The sequence below is a fragment of the Nuphar pumila genome, chromosome 6, assembly GCF_984573655.1.
Source record: "Nuphar pumila chromosome 6, dmNupPumi1.hap1.1, whole genome shotgun sequence".
In the NCBI taxonomy this organism is placed as follows: Eukaryota; Viridiplantae; Streptophyta; class Magnoliopsida; order Nymphaeales; family Nymphaeaceae; genus Nuphar; species Nuphar pumila.
The window spans coordinates 3,232,760-3,255,665 of NC_143254.1; the positions used below are offsets into that span (position 1 = coordinate 3,232,760).

Here is a 22,906-nt window from a genome sequence, read left to right on the forward strand (position 1 = left end):
TAAACACGTCAATAGGATTTCCCAGTTTGGGTCTGGGTCAGACCCAAACTGGATCCAGGCCCAAACTCTCAAACCAGCATACGACACTTAATACTCTCCCTCAAGTTGTGCATGGTCTTGAACCATGGACAACTTGTTCTTCAGGAACCAAAATTTGTTTTCGTCAAACCCTTTGTAAACAAATCCGCCACTTGGTCTTCTGTAGAAATGAAATGAGGTTCAATCTCTTTGTCTTCAACCTTCTGTCGAATGAAATGCTGATCTATCTCAATGTGCTTTGTCTTACTGTGGAAAATAGGATTAAAGGATATGTTAATGGCACTTTGATTGTCACACAATAAAATAGACTTGGAAATCTGTTCTTCCAATTCATTCAACAAATGTCTCGTCCAAGTAGCTTCAGCAGTTGCAACAGCCATTGATCGATATTCAGCCTCAGTACTTGATCTAGCCACTGCCTTTTGTTTTCTACTGCTCCAGGATACTAGGTTCTCCCCGAGAAAGATGCAATATCCGGAAACCGACCTCCTTTCATCAGGATCTCCTTGAAAGAAAGAACGCTCGTTATTCAACACAGACCTGTCATCGAGAGAGAGAGAGAGAGAGAGAGAGAGAGAGAGAGAGAGAGAGAGAGAGAGAGAAGTTCCAGAGAAAAGGGGGGGCGATCACTCGTGACTGCCCTCTCATTCTATTAATAAAATGAGTGTATAAACTAGGGTATGAAAATACCCCTTAATAGAGTGTTAATATATATTATACACGAATTGGGTCTGGACCCGATCCATTATATAAATGGATCGGGTCAGACATATACAAATGACGTCTTCTTTTCAGCCTCCCTCAAGTTGTGCATGGTGTTGGACCATGAACAACTTGTTCTTCAGAAACCAAAATCTATCCTTTGTCAACCCTTTAGTGAGGATGTCAGCAACCTGTTCTTCAGTTGACACATACATAGGCTCAATCTCCTTGTCTTCAACCTTTTTCCTAATAAAATGTTGATCTATTTCAATGTGTTTTGCTCAACTATGGTGGATGGGATTGAATGACATGTTGATGGCACTTTGATTGTCACACAACAACAGTGACCGAGCAATCGGTTCTCCCATTTCTGTCAAGAGATGTCTTATCCATGTGCCCTCGGCCGTGGCAGTGGCCATTAATCTGTATTCAGCCTCAGTGCTTGATCTAGCAACCGCCTTTTGTTTTTTACTGCTCCAGGATACCAAGTTTGGCCCAATGAAGCTGCAATAACCGGATACTGATCGTCGTTCGTCTGGATCACCCGCCCAATCAGCATCAGCATAAGTGACGATCTTATGGCCCTTATGGCCCCCGCCTGGATCTAACTCTCTTTTCTTGTATACCAACCCATCACCAACTGTACCCTTCAGGTAGCGAAGTATACGTTTGACTGCCTCCATGTGTGACATACGAGGTTCATGCATAAATTGGGATACTTGATTAACCAAATATACTATGTCAGGTCTAGTAAAAGTCAGGTATTGCAACATGCCAACTAAGCTGCGATACTTAGTGAGATTTTCATATATATCCCCTTTCTGTGAACTCAATTTCTGATGAATGACACTTGGAGTTGTTAACGGCTTACAATCTGTCATGCCTGCTCTGTCGAGAATGTCCAACGTATATTTGTGTTGAGTAAGGGTGAGGGTATCATTTCTGTTATCAACTTCTACCCCAAGGAAATATCTCAGCTCTACCAAATCTTTTATCTTAAATCTCTGATTTAATAACTTCTTCACCTGCTCAATGTGACTTTTACAGTTCCCTGTGATGATGATGTCATCTACATATATCAACAGAAGAGTAGTGACTCCTTGTTCATTGTGAATAAATAATGAGTGATCCAGAAGAGACCGAGAGAAGCCATGTCGTTGTATTTCTAGAGAAAAACTGTCGAACCAGGAACGAGAAGCTTGTTTCAAACCATAGAGTGCTCTCTTTAACTTGCATACATATTTTTTTGCGTCTCGTTCTGCATATCCAGTGGGTTGTTCCATGTAGACCTCTTCTTTTAAATCCCCGTGCAGAAAAACATTTTTTACATCCAGCTGGCTCAATGTCCATCCATGTTTAATGGCTAGACTCAACACAATGCGAATGGTCCCCATCTTAACTACAGGACTAAAAGTTTCATCAAAGTCTTGGCCTTCCTCTTGTGTGAATCCCTTGGCTACAAGTCGAGCCTTGTACCTTTCGATGCTCCCATCTGGTTTATATTTTATCTTGTACACCCATTTTGACCCAACAACATTTCTGTTCAGTGGTCTAGGCACAATCTCCCATGTCCCACATTCATGTAAGGCCTCCATTTCTTCATTCATTGCTTCTACCCATCTTCTAGAACTCGCAACTTGATAGAACATGAGAGGCTCATCCTCTTTGCTTATGGATGTCAAGAATAACTGAAAATCCAATGATTTTTTTTATAACTTACCCACCTGTCAAGCGGATGTCGAATCCGTGAAGATCTTCTGATATCCATTTGCTGCGAAACGGATGATCCAGATGGATCCGTATTCGTACAAGTAATGAATGTGGGCTCTTTCTCTCGTCGGGTGTACACAATACCCTTATACCTTGTTGGCTCCAAGTCATATGTGACAGTTTCCTCCGTTTGAGTCTCATTGGCTGAATCCTCATGTGGCTCATTCTGACTGCAATTTTCTGGACAGTCTATTGTACCCAGTGTTGTGAAAAGCGTTGAGGCGTAGCGAGGCACTCCACCAAAATCTGAGGCGAGGCGTAAGCCTCGAGGCGCAAAGCGTAAGCCTCAAAATTTTTTTTTATTAAAACTTAAAAAAAACTATAAAAATTATCTAAAATTATAAATAATAAGAAATGCTTTATTGATGAAGCAACAACCAACAAAAAATAAAAAATCTCAAATAAATACAGAAAAAATATGAGATTAACATGTAAAAGTAACATTAATGCAACAACAAAAAATAAAAAATCCCATCCTACATCTTTTATTGTTGGTCAACTTTACCACATGAAAAATAAGCACAGAATGCACATAATAAACATGATCCAAGGATTGGTTTTGGCCTTTGAGTTTGGATCTATAGAAAACACATAATGTACTGCTAGAATGAGTCAAATAACGTGCCATTTTGCATCTGGTTACATGTGTTCTAAATCAATAGATAGAGAAAAGAAAGCATAGTTCAATGGCACATATATAAAGCAGCACATGTAGGTGCAAGCATTGGTTTGTTACCACTAGCTAGCTAGCTAGCAACTAATGTTGTTGACCCGAGTCATGATGCAAGTGGGGAACCCCGAAACAGATTCATACTTCAACTCAAAGGGGCTGGTAGAATATGCATGGAGTCATGCAGTCATACCAGACAACATGTATCTCCTCATATCTCACGTCTGTGATTTCAAGTTTCTCAACTGGACAAATGAATGTGAAGCTGCGAGTTGAAAAAGTTTCTCAAGTTTCTCACGTGATACCAACATTAAACTGTACAAAGATGGGTAAAAACAGATACAGGGTTGAGAAAAAAGCAAAAATGAAAAAGACAGAGGGGTGACTGTATCACGCGCGAGAGAGAGAGAATGTTGTATCACGTGAGAGAGGAGAGAAGAGATAAGAAGAAAAAGAAGAAGAAGAAGAAGAGGAGAACGAGAGAGAAAAGAAAACCCGTACCTATTTCTGGTCTCCACCACAAGAGAGAATGCTCTGTCGTGAGGGAGAGAAGGTTGTCGTGAGGGAGAGAAGGTCGTGAGAAAAAAAACAGCGATAGGGTGAGAAAAAAAGTAAAGGAATAACATAAAAGAGTTGGTAGGGCTTTGTTTAAGCCCTAGTTTTTGGTCGAACGAGGGTTTCGACCCTCATTTGACCAAATCAATTGAGGCGTGTACGCCTCATTCTGAGGCGCGCCTCGCCTCGAGGCGTGCGCCTCAAGGCCTATGAGGCGCACGCCTCATAGGTTTTGCGCTTTACCCATGCGCCTCAAGGCATGAAGCCCCTCGCCTTGAGGCGAGGCGCGCTTTTTTGCGCCTTGAGGCGCATTTTTAATAACACTGACTATACCATTGGAGAAGAGTTCTGAATTTAACCATGGGTAGTATACCTCAATGCTAGAGCTTGAGTTATCAGTATCCACCATAGTTGAATTAGTATCCTGATCAGCAAAGTTCATTTCATCGAAAATAACATTCCTTGATATTTTGACACGCTTACTCAGGGGATCATAACACCTGTACCCTTTGTAATCTTCTGCATATCCTATAAACCTGCATTTCAAAGCCTTATCTTGGAACTTGTGCCTGAGTGAGCTATCAATGTGCACATAACAAACAGACCCAAACACACGTAATTCATGATATTCAGGTTGTATGCCAAAAAGAGAGAAGTATGGTGACTTATTTTCTAAGATACTCATGGGCAAGCGATTTATCACATGAACTGTGGAGTGGAAGGCCTCAATCCATAATAATACAGGGAGATTGCTCCCGTGCATCATGCTCATTGCAGTCTCAACAATATGTCGATGCTTCCTCTCAGCAATCCCATTTTGTTGAGGTGTATGAGGGCAAGGCACTCTTCTCTTTATCCCATTATGTTGAAGAAAATTAACAAAATCACTCGAGGAGAATTCACCTCCTCCATCATACTGAAAATTAAGAATGTTGGTAGAGAAATGATTTTGAACAAAAGAGTGAAATTTCTGGAATAATCCAAAGACTTCTGATTTGTGCTTCATAAAAAATATCCAAGTATAACGTGAGTAACTATCAATGAAAATAAGATAGTATTTACTGCCAGAAAAAGAAGTAATTGGAGCAGGACCCCAGACATCTGAACAAATGACCTTGAAGCTCTTTTATTAATGGAAGCAAAAGGTAAAGCATGACTCTTACATAGATGACAACTAGAACATTTTGTATCAACGACTTCTGAACTCGGATTGGACTTAGGAATAAGATTATTCATGACAAGTTTTTCAATGAAATGGCGACCATAATGGCCAAGATGACTATGCCAAAGTCTTGGTTTATTACTTTCAGAAACAGTAAATATAAAATCAGAATAAAAAACTTGACATTGGTGAGGCTTCAAGGATGAATAGTTGGAATGAATGGAGGAAGGATCTTCTTGAAAGATGTACATGTTGCCCCATCGTTTTCCTTCAGCGAATGTCCTCTTCGTGCGAAGATCCTTGACATAAACAGAAGAGAGAGTAAATTCAACTGAAGCATTAGCATCATCAACAAGTTTTGAGACAGAAACAATGTTCTTTTGAATATTAGGAGCATGGATGACACTTGGAAGTTTAAGAGAGGACTTTGACATGTGTATAATGGCATTTCTAGTATGTGAGATGGCATGATGGGATCCATCTCCTGTGACTATGCTATTCTTTCCAACATAAGGTGTAAGAGTCAAGAGTTTACCTACATCACCTGTAACATGAGTAGCTGCTCCGGAGTCGACATACCAAATTCCTTTGTCATTTTGCTTCATATTCAATCCTGCCAAGGCTGCCAACAATAACTCTTTTACTTCTCCATCCTTTCTAGCCTCTGTTTGTGGAGCTTTCTCTTTGTTTTGAGGATTAAACCAACAATTTGCTTTAATGTGCCATTTCTTGTTGCATAGGAAGCAGGTGGGAATGGGTCTTTGTCCCTGGATATTGGATGTTGGAAGTATGCCACGACCTCCATAGTTATTTCTCCCTTGGTCTCCTTTTCCTCGAAAAGAACTTCCTCTTCCTCGACCATAACTCATTTCCATAGCCAGCACATCTTGTGTTCCGGAATTCCCATGAGAGGCTTCAGAGGAACCTTTCAGATTCATCTCATATTGCAATAATTTCGCACGAAGATCTTCAAACTTTGGAAGTTCTGGTAAACATAGTAAGATTGTCGTCATAACATGATAGTCTGGCCCCAATCCACTCAAGGTTTGTTGTACTTTATCTTTTTCACTGACAAGACACCCAACAACGGTCAGCTGATCTGTGATGCCTTTCATTTTATTTAGGTATTCCATAATAGACATGGAATCTTTCTTCAGCATTTGAAACTCTCGCTTAAGAAACATAATTCTTGCCTCAGAAATTTGTGAATATGTTTGAACTAACGTATCCCATAGTTCTTTTGCCGAACAATCATCAGGAAGAGCAATAAGGACCTCCTGTGAGAGAGTGGAAGTGATGTATGCCACTAGCGATTGATCCCTCTTCATCCAAGCAACATATTCTGGATTCTTGTGAAGAACAAATTGTTCTCCTTTATCGTCGGCTTTTTCTTGCGAAAGGAATTCTGGAGGTGGTGGAATCGATCCATCCAGATGACCAGAGAGGTAGTTGGCCGAGAAAACTTGAGGAAAGACATGAATTCCCATGAGTAAAATCCATTTGATGAATATGTTTGAACTGACACTTAGGTATGAAAAACAAAACACTGCTCAGCTAATATATGTAGATGATGACAGAGCACTCGACCAGTGAGAATACTCGGTTGACAGATGACAGAAATATTTTCAGATGAGGGAAAACAGATGTCAACAGAGAGAGCAACAATGATTAGCAGGGGACATTCAGCAGGCACTTCTTTTCAGAACCAACGAAACAGAAAACATCAGGGATTAATCAAAAGAAAATCGCAGATTAACAGAAAAGGAAACACAGTGATCTGAAATGAAAAACAGATTCACGTTTAGCAGGGGACATTCGGCAGACAGTTCTTTTCAGAACCAATGAAAACAAAAAACAGCAGGGATTAACAAAAGAAAAACAAGATTAACAGAAAAGGAAACACAGTGATCTGAAATGAAAAACATATTCACGATGGGAAGGAGTCACAAAAAGGAAAGAGGGAACCTGTTATCTTGAAACCGAGGTCAACCAGCCTCGTTTAGATTCACACAGATTGTTAAGAAGAAACCGAGATCAACCAGCCTCGTTTAGATGTTCCATGTGCCTTACGTTCCCAGATTCACGCTGATGGACAGAAAACGAGGCAGCCCACGCAGATCCACGCACCTGTGCTTTACGTTTCCAGATTCACGATGTGCCTTACGTTCCCAGATTCACGCTCTGACACCATGAAAGAAAGAACGTTCGTTATTCAGCACAGACCTGTCATCGGCAGAGAGAGAGAGAGAGAGAGAGAGAGAGAGAGAGAGAGAGAGAAGTTCCAGAGAAAAGGGGGGCGGTCACTCGTGACTGCCCTCTCATTCTATTAATAAAATGAGTGTATAAATTGGGGTACGAAAATACCCCTTAATAGAGTGTTAATATACATTACTCCTACCCAGTCTGCATCACTATAGACCATGACATCATGCATGCTTCCTTTTTCCAACTTTTCTGATACACCAACCCATCTCCAATAGTACCTTTTAAGTATCTCAACACCCTCTTGACTGCATCCATATGCCCTGTTTGTGGCTCATGCATGAACTGCAACACTTGATTGACAGAATAAACAATGTCAGGGCGAGTAAAGGTAAGATATTGAAGCATGCCAACTACACTTCGATATCTTGTAGGATCCGGGTATAAATCTCCATCCTGTGAACTGAGCTTTTGATGTAAGACACTCGGTGTAGACAAAGGCTTGCAGTCTTGCATACCGAATTTCTTTAATAAATCTAGCGTGTATTTATGTTGTGTCAAGGTCAGGTAACCATCCTTCCTGTCTACCTCGACTCCAAGGAAATAGCGCAAATCTCCCAAATCTTTCATCTTAAACCTTTGACTTAATAGTCCTTTTATTTCTTCAATGTGATTCATGGAGTTCCCTGTAACTATAATATCATCAACGTATATCAACAACAAGGTGGTTATGCCTTTATCCTTGAAGATGAATAAGGAGTAGTCTAAGAGAGGTTTACAGAACCCATGCCTCTGTATTTCTAAGGAGAAACTCTCAAACCACGAGCGTGAGGCCTGCTTCAAACCATATATGGCTCTTTTTAATCTGCATACATATGTGCTCGGGTCTCCCTCAGCATATCCTGGAGGTTGTTCCATATAAACCTCTTCTTTCAAGTCTCCATGAAGAAATGCATTTTTGACATCTAACTGACTCAATGTCCATCCATGTTTGACGGCTAAAGACAATATAATTCTTATTGTCCCCATTTTGACCACTGGACTGAAAGTCTCATCATAGTCCTAACCATATTCCTGTGTAAACCCCTTTGCAACAAGTCTTGCTTTGTATCGTTCTATAGTGCCATCGGGTCTGTATTTGATTTTATAAACCCACTTGGAATCAACAACATTTCTGTTAGGAGGTCTGGCAACAATTTCCCATGTCTGACATTCATGAAGCGCTTCTACTTCTTCATTCATGGACTCAATCCATTTGTTTGATTTCACAACATGATGAAACCCTATAGGTTCATCATGCTTATCAACCTGAGACAGAAAAAGTTGAAGATCCGTAGAAAAATTATTGTAGCTGACCCATCTGTCAATAGGATGTCTGATTCTATTCGAACTCCTCAGGTTTCCAACAGGCATATAAGTATCTGATCCAATGTGAGGAGCAGGGAGAGTACCTTTTTCTCTTCGCACATACACATACCCTTTAAATTTTTCAATAGGATGCGATTGTGGGTCTGCCCCTTCTTCAGTGTATGAAGCTCCACCGACTTGATCCCCAGATTGAGGTAAGCATGCTTGGCCTGAGTCAATATTATTTTGGTCCGCCGAGTTTGTTTCTTGAGTACACTGAGGTGAGCAATCACCATAAGTATCTGCAAATAATTCTGCATTCATCCACGGATGATAAACTTCTTCTCTGGGAATCCCTTGACTAGTATTAAATGATACATCTTCAAGATTATTCTCGTCAAACACAGCATTCCTGGAAATCCTAATACGCTTAGTCATGGGGTCATAGCACCGATAGCCTTTATAATCATCAGCATATCCCACAAATCTACACTTGGAAGCCTTTGGTTGGAATTTGTTCCTGAGAGAATCATCAATATGAACATAACAAATGCATCCAAACACCCGCAGAGCATTATAATCGGGTTGAATGCCGAAAAGAGAACAGAATGGTGAACTATTTTGCAAAACTGTCATAGGCAGACAATTTATAATATAAATAGTTGAATGGAATGCTTCTGTCCACAAACTAATGGGAAGATTACTGTCGTGCATCATGCTCATGGCAGTTTCAACAATCTGCTTGTGCTTTCTCTCAGCGACCCCATTTTGTTGTGGCGTATGTGGACAAGACACTCTACGCTTTATTCCATTACTTTGGAGAAAATCAGTAAAATCCTTCGATGTATACTCACCACCTCCATCACAATGAAAATGCAAAATATTGGTAGAGAAATGGTTTCGAACAAAGGCATGAAAGTTGCGAAATATGGAAAAGGTTTCAGACTTATGCTTCATAAAGAATATCCAAGTATAACGAGAGTAACTGTCAATAAAGATGAGATAATATCTGCTGCCAGAAGAAGAGCATGCGGGCGTAGGACCCCAAACATCTGAATAAACAATTTCAAAGGATCTTGAAGCTCTTTTATTTATAGAATCAAAAGGAAGTACATGACTCTTACGCATCTGACAACTGGGGCATTTTTTATTACTGACCTCAAGGGCTAAGCTTGATTTAGGAATTAATTTGCTTGATACAAGTTTCTTAAGAAAAGAATAACTGCAATGACCAAGACGATCATGCCAAAGACTTGGCTTATTACATTTGGAAAGACTAAAAACAGACTCAGGACCTGACTTAGATAACTAAGACTGAAAAGACTTAGACTTCAATAAGGGCTTCAAGACGGGACTGGTATGTGCAAGTGGATCTTCCTTGAAGATGTACATATTTCCTTTTCGCTCCCCTTCAGCGAATGTCTCCCTCGTTTGAAGATCCTTGACATACACAGAAGAGGGAGTGAATTCAACATAAGAATGTGTATCATCAACAAGTTTAGACACATAGATGATGTTCTTTTTTATGTTAGGAGCATGAACAACATTTGACAAATTGAGAGATGATTTTGACAAAGGAATGATTGCATTACCAATGTGAGAAATGTGATGGTGAGATCCATCTCCAGTAACAATACTATTTTTACCAAAGTAAGAAACCGAGTTCGAGAGCTTACCAACATCACCTGTAACATGGGTCGTTGCTCCTGAATCAACATACCATGATCCTTGATCATTCTGTTTCAAGTGTAACCCAGACAGTGCGGCCAACAACAGTTGTTTCACCTCCCCATCAGACTTGGTAACATTATCTTCCTTCATGCTCTCAATGTTTTGCAATTTGCCTTTATTTTGAGGATTAAACCAGCAATTTGCCTTAATATGTCCCTTTTTATTGCACAGGTAACATGTCAGGACAACTCTTTGAGTTTGGTTCTTCGCATTAGAGTTGAACGACATATTGGGTGTGGGAAGCAAACCTGGACCTGCAAATTTGCCACGACCTCTTCCTCCTCTGAAGCCATTTCCTCCACGTCCACGACCAAAGGAGAACCCAGTGGCTAAGACATCTTGGGAGTCAGATTGAACACTAGAATCTTCAGCGATGCCTTTCAATGACATTTCGTATTGTAGAAGTTTTGCTCGGAGGTCTTCAAATGTGGGAAGCACGGGCAAGCACAATAATGATGTCACCAATACATGATAATCTGGGCCTAAACCATTCAATGTCTGTTGCACTTTATCCTTGTCCGGCACTTCACATCCAATAATGGCTAATTGATCTGTAATGATTCATCTTATTCAAGTAATCCATGATAGATAGACCACCTTTTTTAAGAAGCTGTAATTCTCGCTTGAGGAATAAAACTCTTGCCTCAGATATCTGAGAGTATGTCTGTGTCAACTTGTTCCACAATTCCATCGTTGTGCAGTCGTCGGGGATAGCAACTAGTACTTCCTGAGACAAAGTATAGGTGATGTAGGCAATCAATGCCTGATCTTTTCTCATCCAAGAGACATAATCCGGGTTGCGAACACGGTGAGTAGATGCAGCCTCATGAGCGTTTGTTTCCTCCTTTGCAATGAACTCTGGTGGGACTGTAATTGATCCATCTAGATGACCAAAGAGATCTTGGTTCCTGATAAAATGAACTATTTGCCTCTTCCAAGTCAGGAAATTGGAGTTATTTAATTTTTCAGAAACAAGTTGACTGAGGAAGTTTGATGACAAACCAGACTGGGATGGAAAAGAATCCATGGTAACGAGACACGAGAATATAAAATGGAAAGCACTCTAAGAAAAGGCAATCAAATGATTACTTAAAACTCAAGATAATGTAACTGTTCAAAATCAGTCCAGAAGAGAACTCACTATAACAGAACTCAAATCCTTTTTTTTTTTCAGATCACGCTGTACTCTCTAGGCCCGGAGGCAGTGATAAATGTGCAAGGGTTGCTAGGTCGTCGCCCAGAAGCGACGCGTCACACCGGCGCCCGGGTGTGGTGTCAAATAGGCAAGGGTTCCCTCACTTTGTTGGACGGGTGGGGGTAAAGAAGTTAGTCCAAGACCATAAAATTAGGTTAGCCACTTGGAACATAGGGTCTTTAACTGGTAAGTTGGTAGAGTTAGTAGATGTTATGTGTAGGAGAAAGATTGATATTTTATGTCTTCAAGAGACCAAATGGGTAGGTGAGAAAGCTAAAGTGATAGAACCTTGGGGATATAAGATTTGGTATACAGGAATAAATAGGAATAGGAATGGAGTAGGGATTGTTATGAGTCGTCAGTTTATAGATAATGTAGTTGAGGTCCGTAGGAAGGGTGATAGAATTTTACTTATTAAATTAGTATTAGGTACGGATATTATTAATATTATTAGTGTTTATGCACCTCAAGTAGGTTTAGATGATTCCATTAAGCATCAATTTTGGGAAGATTTAGATGGAGTAGTACAAGAGACATCTTATGGAGAAAAGCTTTTCATCGGCGGTGACCTTAATGGACATGTAGGCATTAGTAGGGATGGATTTGAGAATATCCATGGAGGCTATGGTATAGGAGAAAGAAATGAAAGTGGAGAAAGGATTTTAGATTTTTGTTTGTCCTATGATATGATCTTAGCAAACACTTGGTTTAGGAAGAGGGAGTCTCACCTAGTAACATTTAAAAGTGGGGTTAATACGAGTCAGATAGATTTTTTCCTACTTAGAAAGAGAGATAGGGGTTGTTGCATCGATTGTAAGGTTATACCAGGAGAAAGTGTAGCTACACAACATAGAGTCTTAATTTTAGATCTTAGAATTAGACAATGCCGCAAAAGGGATAGACATAGGATAGATCCTAGAATTAAGTGGTGGGCACTGAAAGGAGCTAAACAAGGAATGTTTGTAGAGCAGGTAGTTAAGGAAGTTGATTGGTGTCTCGAGGAGGATTCAGAATCAATGTGGAATAAGATAGCGGGTGGTATGAGAAAAGTAGCTAAGGAGGTATTGGGTGAGTCTAAAGGCGGTGCACCACTAGGTAAGGATACATCATGGTGGAACGAGGATGTCAAATTAGCTATTAAGGTTAAAAGAGAGTGTTATAGAAATCTAAGTAAGAGTCGTGATAATGAGAATTTGGAGAAGTATATGATAGCAAAGAAGGAAGCTAAAAAAGTTGTTCGAAACGCGAGGGCTAAGGTATATAAGGAGGTTTATGACAAGTTGGATACCAAAGAAGGCGAGAAGGATATTTATAGGCTTGCAAAGATGAGAGATAGGAAATCGAAGGATTTGGGTATGGTTAGATGTATCAAAGATGAAACGCAAAGGGTTTTAGTCAAAGATGAGGAGATTAAGGAGAGATGGAAAGATTATTTTGATAAGCTATTTAATGATAGTCATGCTCAAGATCTTGGAGACTTCTCCATTCCTTTTCATGAGATAAATCGTGACTTCATGCGCAAGATTCAAAAGAAAGAAATTGCAGAGGCTTTGAAGAAAATGAAATCAAGAAGGGCAGTTGGCCCAGATGGTATACCTATCGAGGCTTGGAAATGCTTGGGAGAGAAAGGTTTAGAATGGTTGACAAATCTTTTTAACTTGATTTGGCGAACAAATAAGATGCCTAATGAGTGGAGGAAGAGTACTTTGGTGCCTTTATATAAGAATAAGGGTGATATACAAGATTGCACAAACTATCGTGGTATAAAACTCATGAGTCATACTATGAAACTTTGGGAGAGGGTGATTGAGTCTAGGTTGAGGAAGGTTGTCATGATATCGGAGAATCAATTTGGTTTTATGCCTGGAAGATCAACTATGGAAGCTATACATCTTCTTAGACAACTTATTGAAAGATATAGAGAGAGGAACAAAGATTTGCATATGGTTTTTATTGATTTAGAGAAGGCATACGATAGAGTACCTAGGGACGTTCTGTGGTGGACAATGATGAAGAAAGGTGTTTCTCTCAAGTACATTAGTATAATTAAAGATATGTATGAAGGAGTAGTAACCAATGTCCGCACTTGTGGAGGGGTGACAACCAATTTTCCGATAACGGTTGGGTTACATCAAGGATCTGCTTTAAGCCCTTTCCTATTTGCAATAGTGATGGATGAGCTTACGAGATCAATTCAAGAAAATGTACCGTGGTGTATGTTGTTTGCTGATGATATTGTTTTGATTGATGAGTCTAGAGCTGGGGTTAATGCTAAGTTAGAATTATGGAGACAGACATTGGAAGCTAGAGGTTTTAAGTTGAGTAAGAGTAAGACTGAATATATGGAATGTCGGTTTAGTAAGCAACGAAGTAGTTATGGGAGTGTAGTGAAGCTTGGTGAGCAAGATATACCGGTGAATGATTATTTCAAATATTTGGGATCCATCATTCAAAAGTATGGAGAAATTGATGGAGATGTAAATCATAGGATAAAGGTTGGGTGGATGAAATGCAAAAGTGCTACTGGAGTGCTGTGCGATCGTAGAATGCCATTGCGGTTGAAGGGAAAGTTTTATAGGACGACTATTAGACCCGCTTTACTATATGGTACGAAATGTTGGGCTGCCAAGAGACATCATATTCAAAAAATGAGTGTAGCTGAGATGCGGATGCTTAGATGGATGTGTGGAAATACAATAAAAGATAAGATTCGGAACGAAGAGATACGTAAGAAGGTAGGTGTTGCACCCATTGAAAATAAGATGCGAGAGAATCGTTTACGGTGGTTTGGACATATTCGGCGAAGGCCTAATGATGCTCCAGTTAGAAGGTTGGAGAAATGGGAAAATATATTAGTTAAAAGAGGTCGGGGTAGGCCTAGGAAGACTTGGATGGAGATGATAGGAAAGGATATGAATGCTTTGAACCTCACCGAGGACATGGCGTTGGATAGAAATGATTGGAGGAAAAGGATTCATGTGGAAGACCCAAAATGAATTTCTTTTTTGGTTCATATCGCTGACCCCAATTGTTTTGGGATGAAGGCGTAGTTGTTGTTGTTGTTGTTGTTGTAGATCACGCGAATACTCAAATTATCAACTCAATATTTATGAATCAAGCCAAAGCACAACTAATCAATGTTATGCATATTCAAGATATCGGATCACGTGAACAAGGGCCAGATCACGTTGATTAACTGAGTTTTCAGATTAATCAACGATGAATATTTAGATAAAGGAATGGAAAAACAGATCCAACAGAAAGAGAAGGAAGGAAAGTACGAGCAACGATTCAAGAGATATTGATTAATCATATTTGCAGATTAATCCGCAATAAAGGAATGAGAAAACAAATTTTAGAGAAGAAAGAAAGAAGAAATCGTGTTTTCAGATGAAGGAAGAAAGAGGAAATCACGAGTTTCAAGATAGGGTTTCAGATGAAAAACATGACAGTGCTTTCAAAAAAAAAAACTGGAAGAGAAGAAGAGATCGTGGTTTGAGAGAGAAAACGATAACCCAGATTGGGAAGAAGGAAGGTTTCCTGGCTGAAATTAGATGATCTCTAAGGTCATACCTTTTTGGAATCAACACCGAGCCCTAGGTCCAACCACGCTCTGATACCATGTTAGAACTTCAATTTCCTTCTGGGCTGATCTGCAAAAGAGGGAAAGGTGAGAAGAAAAAGGGAGAAAGAAGATAGACGTTGAGTCGATTTTACTGCACACAGGCTGACGATATTCTTTTTCCCAATGTATTATCGTGGCCTGGCTTAATGTATTTAAGCATTAGGTATTAGGTTACAATTGAATAAGTTACAAATTACATGTGTGCCCCAATAAACACGTCAATAGGATTTCCCAGTTTGGGTCTGGGTGAGACCCAAACTGGATCCAGACCCAAACTCTCAAACCAGCATATGACACTTAATACTTATGTGTTTTTTGCTCGATGTGCGGCATTGCAAGTCGAGAGTTGCTTGTTGTCATGTTATAATCTTCATATGCTCACACTTATGGTAAATATGTACTTACATAAATGTAGTCTTGTGCCTATCCTTATTTCACTTATTTTCAAAACACTAGAAGTTGTGCTCGTGCATTGCAGTTCTTTAAAAACGACTTTCCTTCTGCGAACCTAGTGCTCTTCCAAATGCACAACTTTTGCAAACTTAAATTCAAGTCCTCTTGGATTGCGAAGTTACATTTGGGCCCTCCCAGGTCCACACACTTGGGAGAAATATTTTATAACCCCGATTTGAGTGGTGACCCAATTCGAATAACCCCGATTGGGGGCATGAGCCTATGAATGAGTGGGGTTTTGTTGAAGGACCCATTCTTCATTTATCAATCTAGTGTCGCATGTCGTGCAAATCGTGTCGATACTAAGATAAATTTTGGATGCAAGATTGATAGTGATGGGCCTTGTGTGAATGACTCAATGTGGTATTATGGCTTTTAAGGATGAATAGTGCCAAATGAGCACTCCTATATTATTTGGATCGTTATGAAGTTGTGTGTTGAGTGTTATTTTTTAGAAGCCCACACACCTCCCTTGTTCAGTATAGCGTACTTTTAGACATGCACGACGTGTTAAGTACTTTGTTGATCGGACGAGAGATCCGAGACGACCTCATATCATGAAATATGCAAAATATTGTTGAAATGAATTCAAGACTTATCTTGCCAAATTGTGTTGTGTTACTTCTTATGCAGATAATATATGTTGGGGTTTCTTTGGTGAAATCATATCCCTTCCATCGTAGTCGTACTTTTGACAAGTACGTCTGTACTTTTTGACAAGTACGTCTTCTTACGTTGCGATGATTGGATGAGTAGGTTGTGGCAACCTTGATGAGTGCAAATAACAAAATGCTGAGATCACCTAAATAAGTGATGATTTCCGCCTTCACCAGCAAGATACTCGAGTTGGGTCGAAAGACCAGAGTATGTAGAATGGGTCTTCGGTTAACTACCCTTGATGTACTCATTCGAACCGCTGACTCCTGTCAGGAGAGAGGACAGGAAGGTATAAAAACTTCGATGGACAAGCCATTAACGGCAGTTACGAGCAAAAGACTCAGCTTCCCCAGTCATCGGAGTTAGGGGAAGGGAACTACCATAATTATCCTAGGTGGTAGCTCTCCATGTTCGGGATGCATCCATTGTTTATGCTGCTTTGGGGATTTCTCTCTTGGTCACTGACCGTCCCCTTAGATGCGGACTCAGTCAGCTATCCGGGTTATCTTAAAATACATAGCATAATAAACCCCCGGATCAGTCTAGGCTGTTTCTAGAGTCGTGCCTTGTGTGTACCCACTTGGCTAGTTAATATCGAAACATAATTTAAATCCAATCACACAATTGTTGAGTTATGCACGTATGAAAGCTATAGCATGCAACGGGTTTCAATACTTATGAAATTGTGTGTGTGGTTGATGTAGCATCGTATTTTGCTTGCTTATGCAGTGTTTTTCTTATAATAATTAGCTTACTTGTGCCAGTGAAATGCTTGTAATAGTTTTAGCATTTTGCTCATGATAGTTACTCCATGAATCTGTTGAAATTAAATTACTATATAATTGTCTGTCTACTTGACATATTAAATTATTTTGCTTAACTATGTTCTATATCGTCTTGTATGTGCACCTACCAGTTTTTAGTGAAACTGACTCATTTTATAGGCAGGAAATGGATAGGTAGTACAGTTTGCGATGACACGATGGCGTGATGAGATCAAGATAGAGCTCTTTACCTGACGTTTCGCTCCTGAGGACATGTTGGTAAATTTGGTATAAAATGTATTTCAAAATTTCTCTTTTTATCAAACCTTGAGTTACTAAAACTGTTTTAGTAAACTTCTTCTTGGTTTCAACAAACAAATTCTCAATCATTGAAATTGCAATTTAAAACCATTTGATTTCAATAGTTGTGCGAAATTCGGTAAAGGAAAGTTTACGCTGTAATGCGGTCAAGGTCCATTGACTTGTTGTTTTAAAAATATCATTTTCCGCTGAAGTACTATTTAGACTCTGATAATTGTATGATTTCAAAGATTTCTAAACTATTCTAAAAGTTACAAGTCCTGGATTTTTGGGGCATTACAGTGGATGTGAGTTTCTTCAGAGAATCCCTTCAGAGTCATTTCATACTGAATCAATTTCGTCCGTAACGCATCGAAGGAAGGAAGAGCAGGAAGGCACAATAGTGAAGTGACTATCATATTGTAGTCAGATCCCAATCCACTCAGAGTTTGTTGCACCATGTCATTGTCACTTACGACACATCCTATAACTGCAAGTTGATCTGTGATGGTCTTTATCTTGTTCAAATATTCTATGATGGTCATGGATTCTTTTCTTAACAACTGAAATTACCTTTTTAGGAAAATCATCCTTGCTTGAGAAACCTGTGAATACGTCTGAACCAGTCGCTCCCAGAGTTGTAGCGTTGTACAATTGTCGAGAATGGCAACTAGAACTTCTTGAGACAGGGTTGAGGTGATGTATGCGACAACTGATTGATCTTTCCTTTTCCAATTGAGAAATTCTATATTTTTGACATACACCATCGAACTCGCCCCTTAATCATCTTTCTCTTCTCTCGGGACAAATTCTGGTGGAACAAGAGTGGTTCCATCCAGGTAACCTAAGAGACCTTGACTCCTTATAAAAGGAATAATTTGTCTCTTCCAAATCAAGAAATTTGAGGTATTCAACTTTTCAGAAACGAGTTGGTTGAGGAAGCTTGAAGAAAGATTTGATTGAGAGAGATAAGGGTCCATTTGAGAATGAAAAACAACGAGAATGTCAACCAGAGTGTTCACAAAAAGTTCAGCCCGCTTTCTTTTCTTTTTTTTTTAATCGCAGGCTGTCGGATTCAGGGAACTCAGTTTCTGAACCTTTTCTATGCAGTCCAGAAACTGAGATTGACGTGATGAAGAATGCCTTCACACGTTAAAAGAACTTTTTTTTATAAGAATAGAAATAGATAATCAAGGAATAAGTTTCACAGCATAGCAGTAAAGAATCATAAAAAAAAAATATTCGAATATGCAAAGAGAGACTTAGAGGAGATTAGGTAAAGAAAGATCAAGAAAAAATTAAGGAGAGATTGGGTGTTTCACGTGAATCAATTCACGTGAAACACAGTCACCCACAGTCTGTGTTCACGTAAACAGGGTGCACGTGAATCGCAGATTCACCAAATATGAAACCCACGTGAATAGAGGTCACGTGGATCACGGTTTCACAAAGAAAAGAAACCCACGTGAGGTGTGGGTACACAGGAGATTTCAGAAAGAGGGGACGAATGAGCAAAGAGGGGAGGAAATGGAGAGGAACAGAAGAAAAGGGAGAAGGAGGAACAGAAGAAAAGGGAGAAAGGGAAAAAAAACCTCGATTTTCCGAACTTCGCTCTTGTCGGAATCCTTTTCAGCCTTAGACGAACCTGCTCTGATACCATGAAAGTTTTTCACCTGTATAGAGAAAAGAGAGAAAGGAAGAGAGAGCGAGAGAGAGAGAGAGACGAAGAAGAAACCCAAGGCCTTTTTGGCTGTTACGATTTCTATTTTCTCATACTTAAAATTGTGACCTAAAAGATGTTTTTATAATGTTACAACACAGAGATATGGATCCGGGTCTGGTGTATCCAGACCCGACAGTCTAAGTGGGTTACAATACATAAGTATGGATATTACACAATCCATGGATCGACGTGGATCGGGTCGGATCCTTTTCACCTTTTTCAGAGAGGTTGTGATTCTAGTGAAATCTCTCGATTGTTATAGTAATAATATTCCTCGTTTGTTCTTTCCAGAAAAGTCTTCTATTGTGCCTCTCCATCATAAGCAAAAACAAATATGCCCAACATACCAATACCAAAGTTGAACCCAGATGACCATTGATGAGAACAACAAAACAGGTGGTACCAACACATTATATTTTTTTGGATCCAAGACTTAGAATCCAAAAAACTTTTAGTATACTCTATCATAATCTTTCACCAGATCAGTTTTGAAGATCACATTCTTCTTTTTGCTGAGGGAAAGAGAATCAAATAATTCATGTGCAATCAAAATTCTCTCTTGGATGTTTCTACCTTTGAGGAAGGCTCTTTGTTTATAACATACAATTTGTTAAAGAATACCTCTCGTTTATTAAGAGCAATTATCCAAATAATCTTGTAAATAAGTTAACAAAAATTGATAGGCCAAAAAAAATCAGACATCATCGAGGAAGGACTATATTAGTGGTTTTCATATAGCAAAGAATTTGCCAGTAATAAAATCTTTATAGCATGAAAAATATCGAAAGCACCATCAAAATACTTGGAAAAGGTTACCTGGGAAGCCATCCAAGCTTTGGAGCCTTATCTCCATTTATCTCAAAAACTGATTTGGTTTCTGTCCAACACATTGTTTTGTAGCATCTCATTCTTGTCAGGTAAGACACCTAATCCTAATCTTTGTTCTGAAACATCCTCGAACAACTCTTACCAATGGGCAGTCATTGGTTGATCAGTTAACAGTTGCTGGTCTAAAATTTTCAGATAGTCATGAATTACCTCCTGACCAACTCTTTGAACTCAAAGATCTCATTTTTATTGCTTGAAAGTGTTGATATTTGCTGTCTTGTTAAGGTGGATGTACTACTATATAATTCAATTTTGTTCGGAGTAACCTTTGCTTGCTGAAGTTATGTTTTTATGATGCAGGACTTCACAGGCTTTAATGCCTAACTAGATCTGAACTAATGTTCCACTTCTGAATATATGTTATTCATGCACTTTTTTGTTAGCAGTATCTCAGAACATAGCTTGTCCATCTGACAAGACATTCTTAGTTATTCAGGAATTTTGGAAATATTTAAGCATTGTTTTCTACCATATTTTTGTTTTTTATTTTGAAGGTAAAGAATAAGCTATCATCTTCAGAATACAAGGAATTCGTGGAATTTTTGAAGGCATTGAGGTCAAAGACTATGAAAGTAAGCTCAGTGCTTGAATCTGTTGCTGCACTATTCTCTGCACCAGAAAGGCTTGCCCTTCTTAAAAGGTACTGCATTCAATGTGACCAGAAAACAATTGATCTTTTTCCTTAATCAATTTGTGTGGGCTATCATAATACCATTTTCATGCGATATCTTCAGTTCATGGAAATATTCTACAGCTAGTGGGAAACCTTTTGGTATTGGTTCTTTTCCTCTTCATCCTTCCTGAATTATAAAGATATACTAGCATTTGGCAATTGATATTTTCTGCGACTTGGTCTTGTTTGGATTTTATGAATTTCTATGACTGTAGAAGATGTACAGTGTTTGGGGATCTGTTTTACCTTATTAGGCAAATAAGATGGTCACTTCATCATCATCATCATCATCATCAAGCCTTATCCCAACTACATGGGTTCCTATCTAGATCTATAATCATGGCCATCTCAAAAATTTTAATATCTCCTCTTATAGCCTCCTTTCAATTCTTGTTTTTCTAATTCCTTTTACCTGCATCTTGTCAATATTTTTCACTGATATCATGGCATGTCTGAGCAACGTCTAAATAGGATAGTTACTTCTGATTATATGTTTATAGTTTTCTCATGTTCTTTATCATCTCATTTTCAGGTTTAAAGATTATGTCCCCACTCCATATATCCCCTTGTATGAGCAGCATCTTAAGGTTCAATTTGCAGCAGTTGGAAAAGGAGGTAAATTTATTTGCTGTTGAATACTTTTATTCATGCATGTTTTTCCCTCATGCATAAATTGACATTCTGAATGACAGTGCTCATTGCCTGTGGATGATGCTTTGTCCAGTTATAATGAATTTATGAAAAATGCATGTGTACTATAGAGCTTTTCCATGGCAAAGTGGTTTCATCCATCAATGTTATTTGTGAGAAGTGGGGTGCATGTATACACACACGCATGTTTTCCCACGGCAAAGTGATTTACATCAAAATCCTTTGCAAGGAGGCATGTGCATGCACACACACACACACAAGTATAGGCTAGACCCTCGTCTAAAATTTAGATTCTAGATCCTACAATAAGTCTCTAACTTGATGTTTCAAGTACCAGGGAGACTCATTAAATGGGTAACACTATGGATCATCACATATCAAGTTTGGGCTCAATCAATATTGGAAATCCAAAATTTGGATTCGTTTTGATGCCTAGAAGTAGAAAACAAATGTTTGTATCTGAACCATGGTTACTGAGAGCTTGTACATATCCATGAAAAGCTCACTTCCCCAGAAAGCACTTCAAAAGCTAGAGGCGCTTTCAGAGCTCATTTTTATTTTACAGGAAACTTGCTTCCAAATGCAAGAGATTTTTAAGACCTGAGAACTTTAATTTATATTAAAAAGAGAGAATAATGTAGTTTATCTGTACTATTAAAAAGACACATTTCTATTTTTGCATCTAACCTATAGCTTGCACCATATGCCCATGTATACTGCTTCTTAGAAGAGTACTCCAGAAGAATAGCTGTCTCTTCTCTTTTTACATATATATCACTTTGATGAATTTATTATGATTTCAGATGAGTGGAACCTGTGATTGCCCCAGTGGTGTTGATCTTCTTGTGATTGAAATATACGAGAGTGCCTGTTCAATGCTTTTTAGATAAGCATGCACCTGCCATCCCTTCAGGGCTTAACCTTGTAGAATCTCATAGTGAACAAGATTTAGTATCAGCTCGAGAAATTGGAAATTCTTTGGCACACAAAAATGTGCAGGCGAGTGTTGGGGGATACATGTGTGCGTGTAACCATTCAATTATATTTTATTTTTTTATTAGTATTATGAAGCCTGCTATCCAGCACTTATTGCCGGATTCTAGCAGGTTCAGTTTTGAGAGTATGTTTGACCTTAGCCTTTAAAGCATGCACAAATATTTAAAGTATTTTGTATATATGATATTCAAAAAATTCATCATGGTTCTGGCATTGGTTAAATATTTGCCTACTTGGACTTTAGATTCTGGCTGGTCCAATTCTGAATATCTTTGCCCTTGTCAATTTAGACATGTAATAAGGATTCACATCTACAAGCATCTGAACTGATAAACGCTGTCTGAGGATGGTGTGTAATTTCTATTGGATATGCACACATTTCTAACAAAAGTTAAAACAGTTGGGCATTTTTTTATGATTAGTTAAAAAACATAATTTAAGCTTTAATTTATTCAAGATATATGCTTTTATTTTATTTTTTTGAAGAAAAAGATACATGCTTTTATAGTTTAACCTTAAAATGAATTCATTGGTTTTTTCCATTGCAATGGTTATAATCAGAAGGCATTTTTTACATGATAGACCATTTTTGGCTCTTCAATTCGTGTTATTTTACGGCATAAAAGCTCTGTGTGTGTGTGTGTGTGTGTGGGGGGGGGGGGGGGGGGGGGGGGGGGTGTTGGTGTTGCATCTTTAAATATGTCATGAAGAAGGTATAATCCTACATGTCAGAAAAACATGATTCAAGGGTTGGTTTCTATTAAAACCAAACATGTAGATCATATATCGAAGGTCAGACTTTT

General features: G+C 38.9%; 1 protein-coding gene across 1 annotated transcript in view; it reads left to right on the plus strand.

The window, feature by feature from the left end:
• The window catches only part of LOC149833670 (RAD3-like DNA-binding helicase protein), a 147,350-nt gene extending 125,148 nt beyond the window's left edge, over nucleotides 1–22,202 (plus strand). The window contains exons 23-25 of the mRNA XM_090009195.1: nucleotides 20,278–20,423; nucleotides 20,989–21,071; nucleotides 21,911–22,202. Of these exons, the coding sequence (XP_089865321.1) occupies nucleotides 20,278–20,423; nucleotides 20,989–21,071; nucleotides 21,911–21,927 (246 nt within the window). The 3' untranslated portion in view covers nucleotides 21,928–22,202. The remainder of the gene's footprint in view (nucleotides 1–20,277; nucleotides 20,424–20,988; nucleotides 21,072–21,910) is intronic.
• The last annotated feature ends 704 nt before the right edge of the window (nucleotides 22,203–22,906 follow it).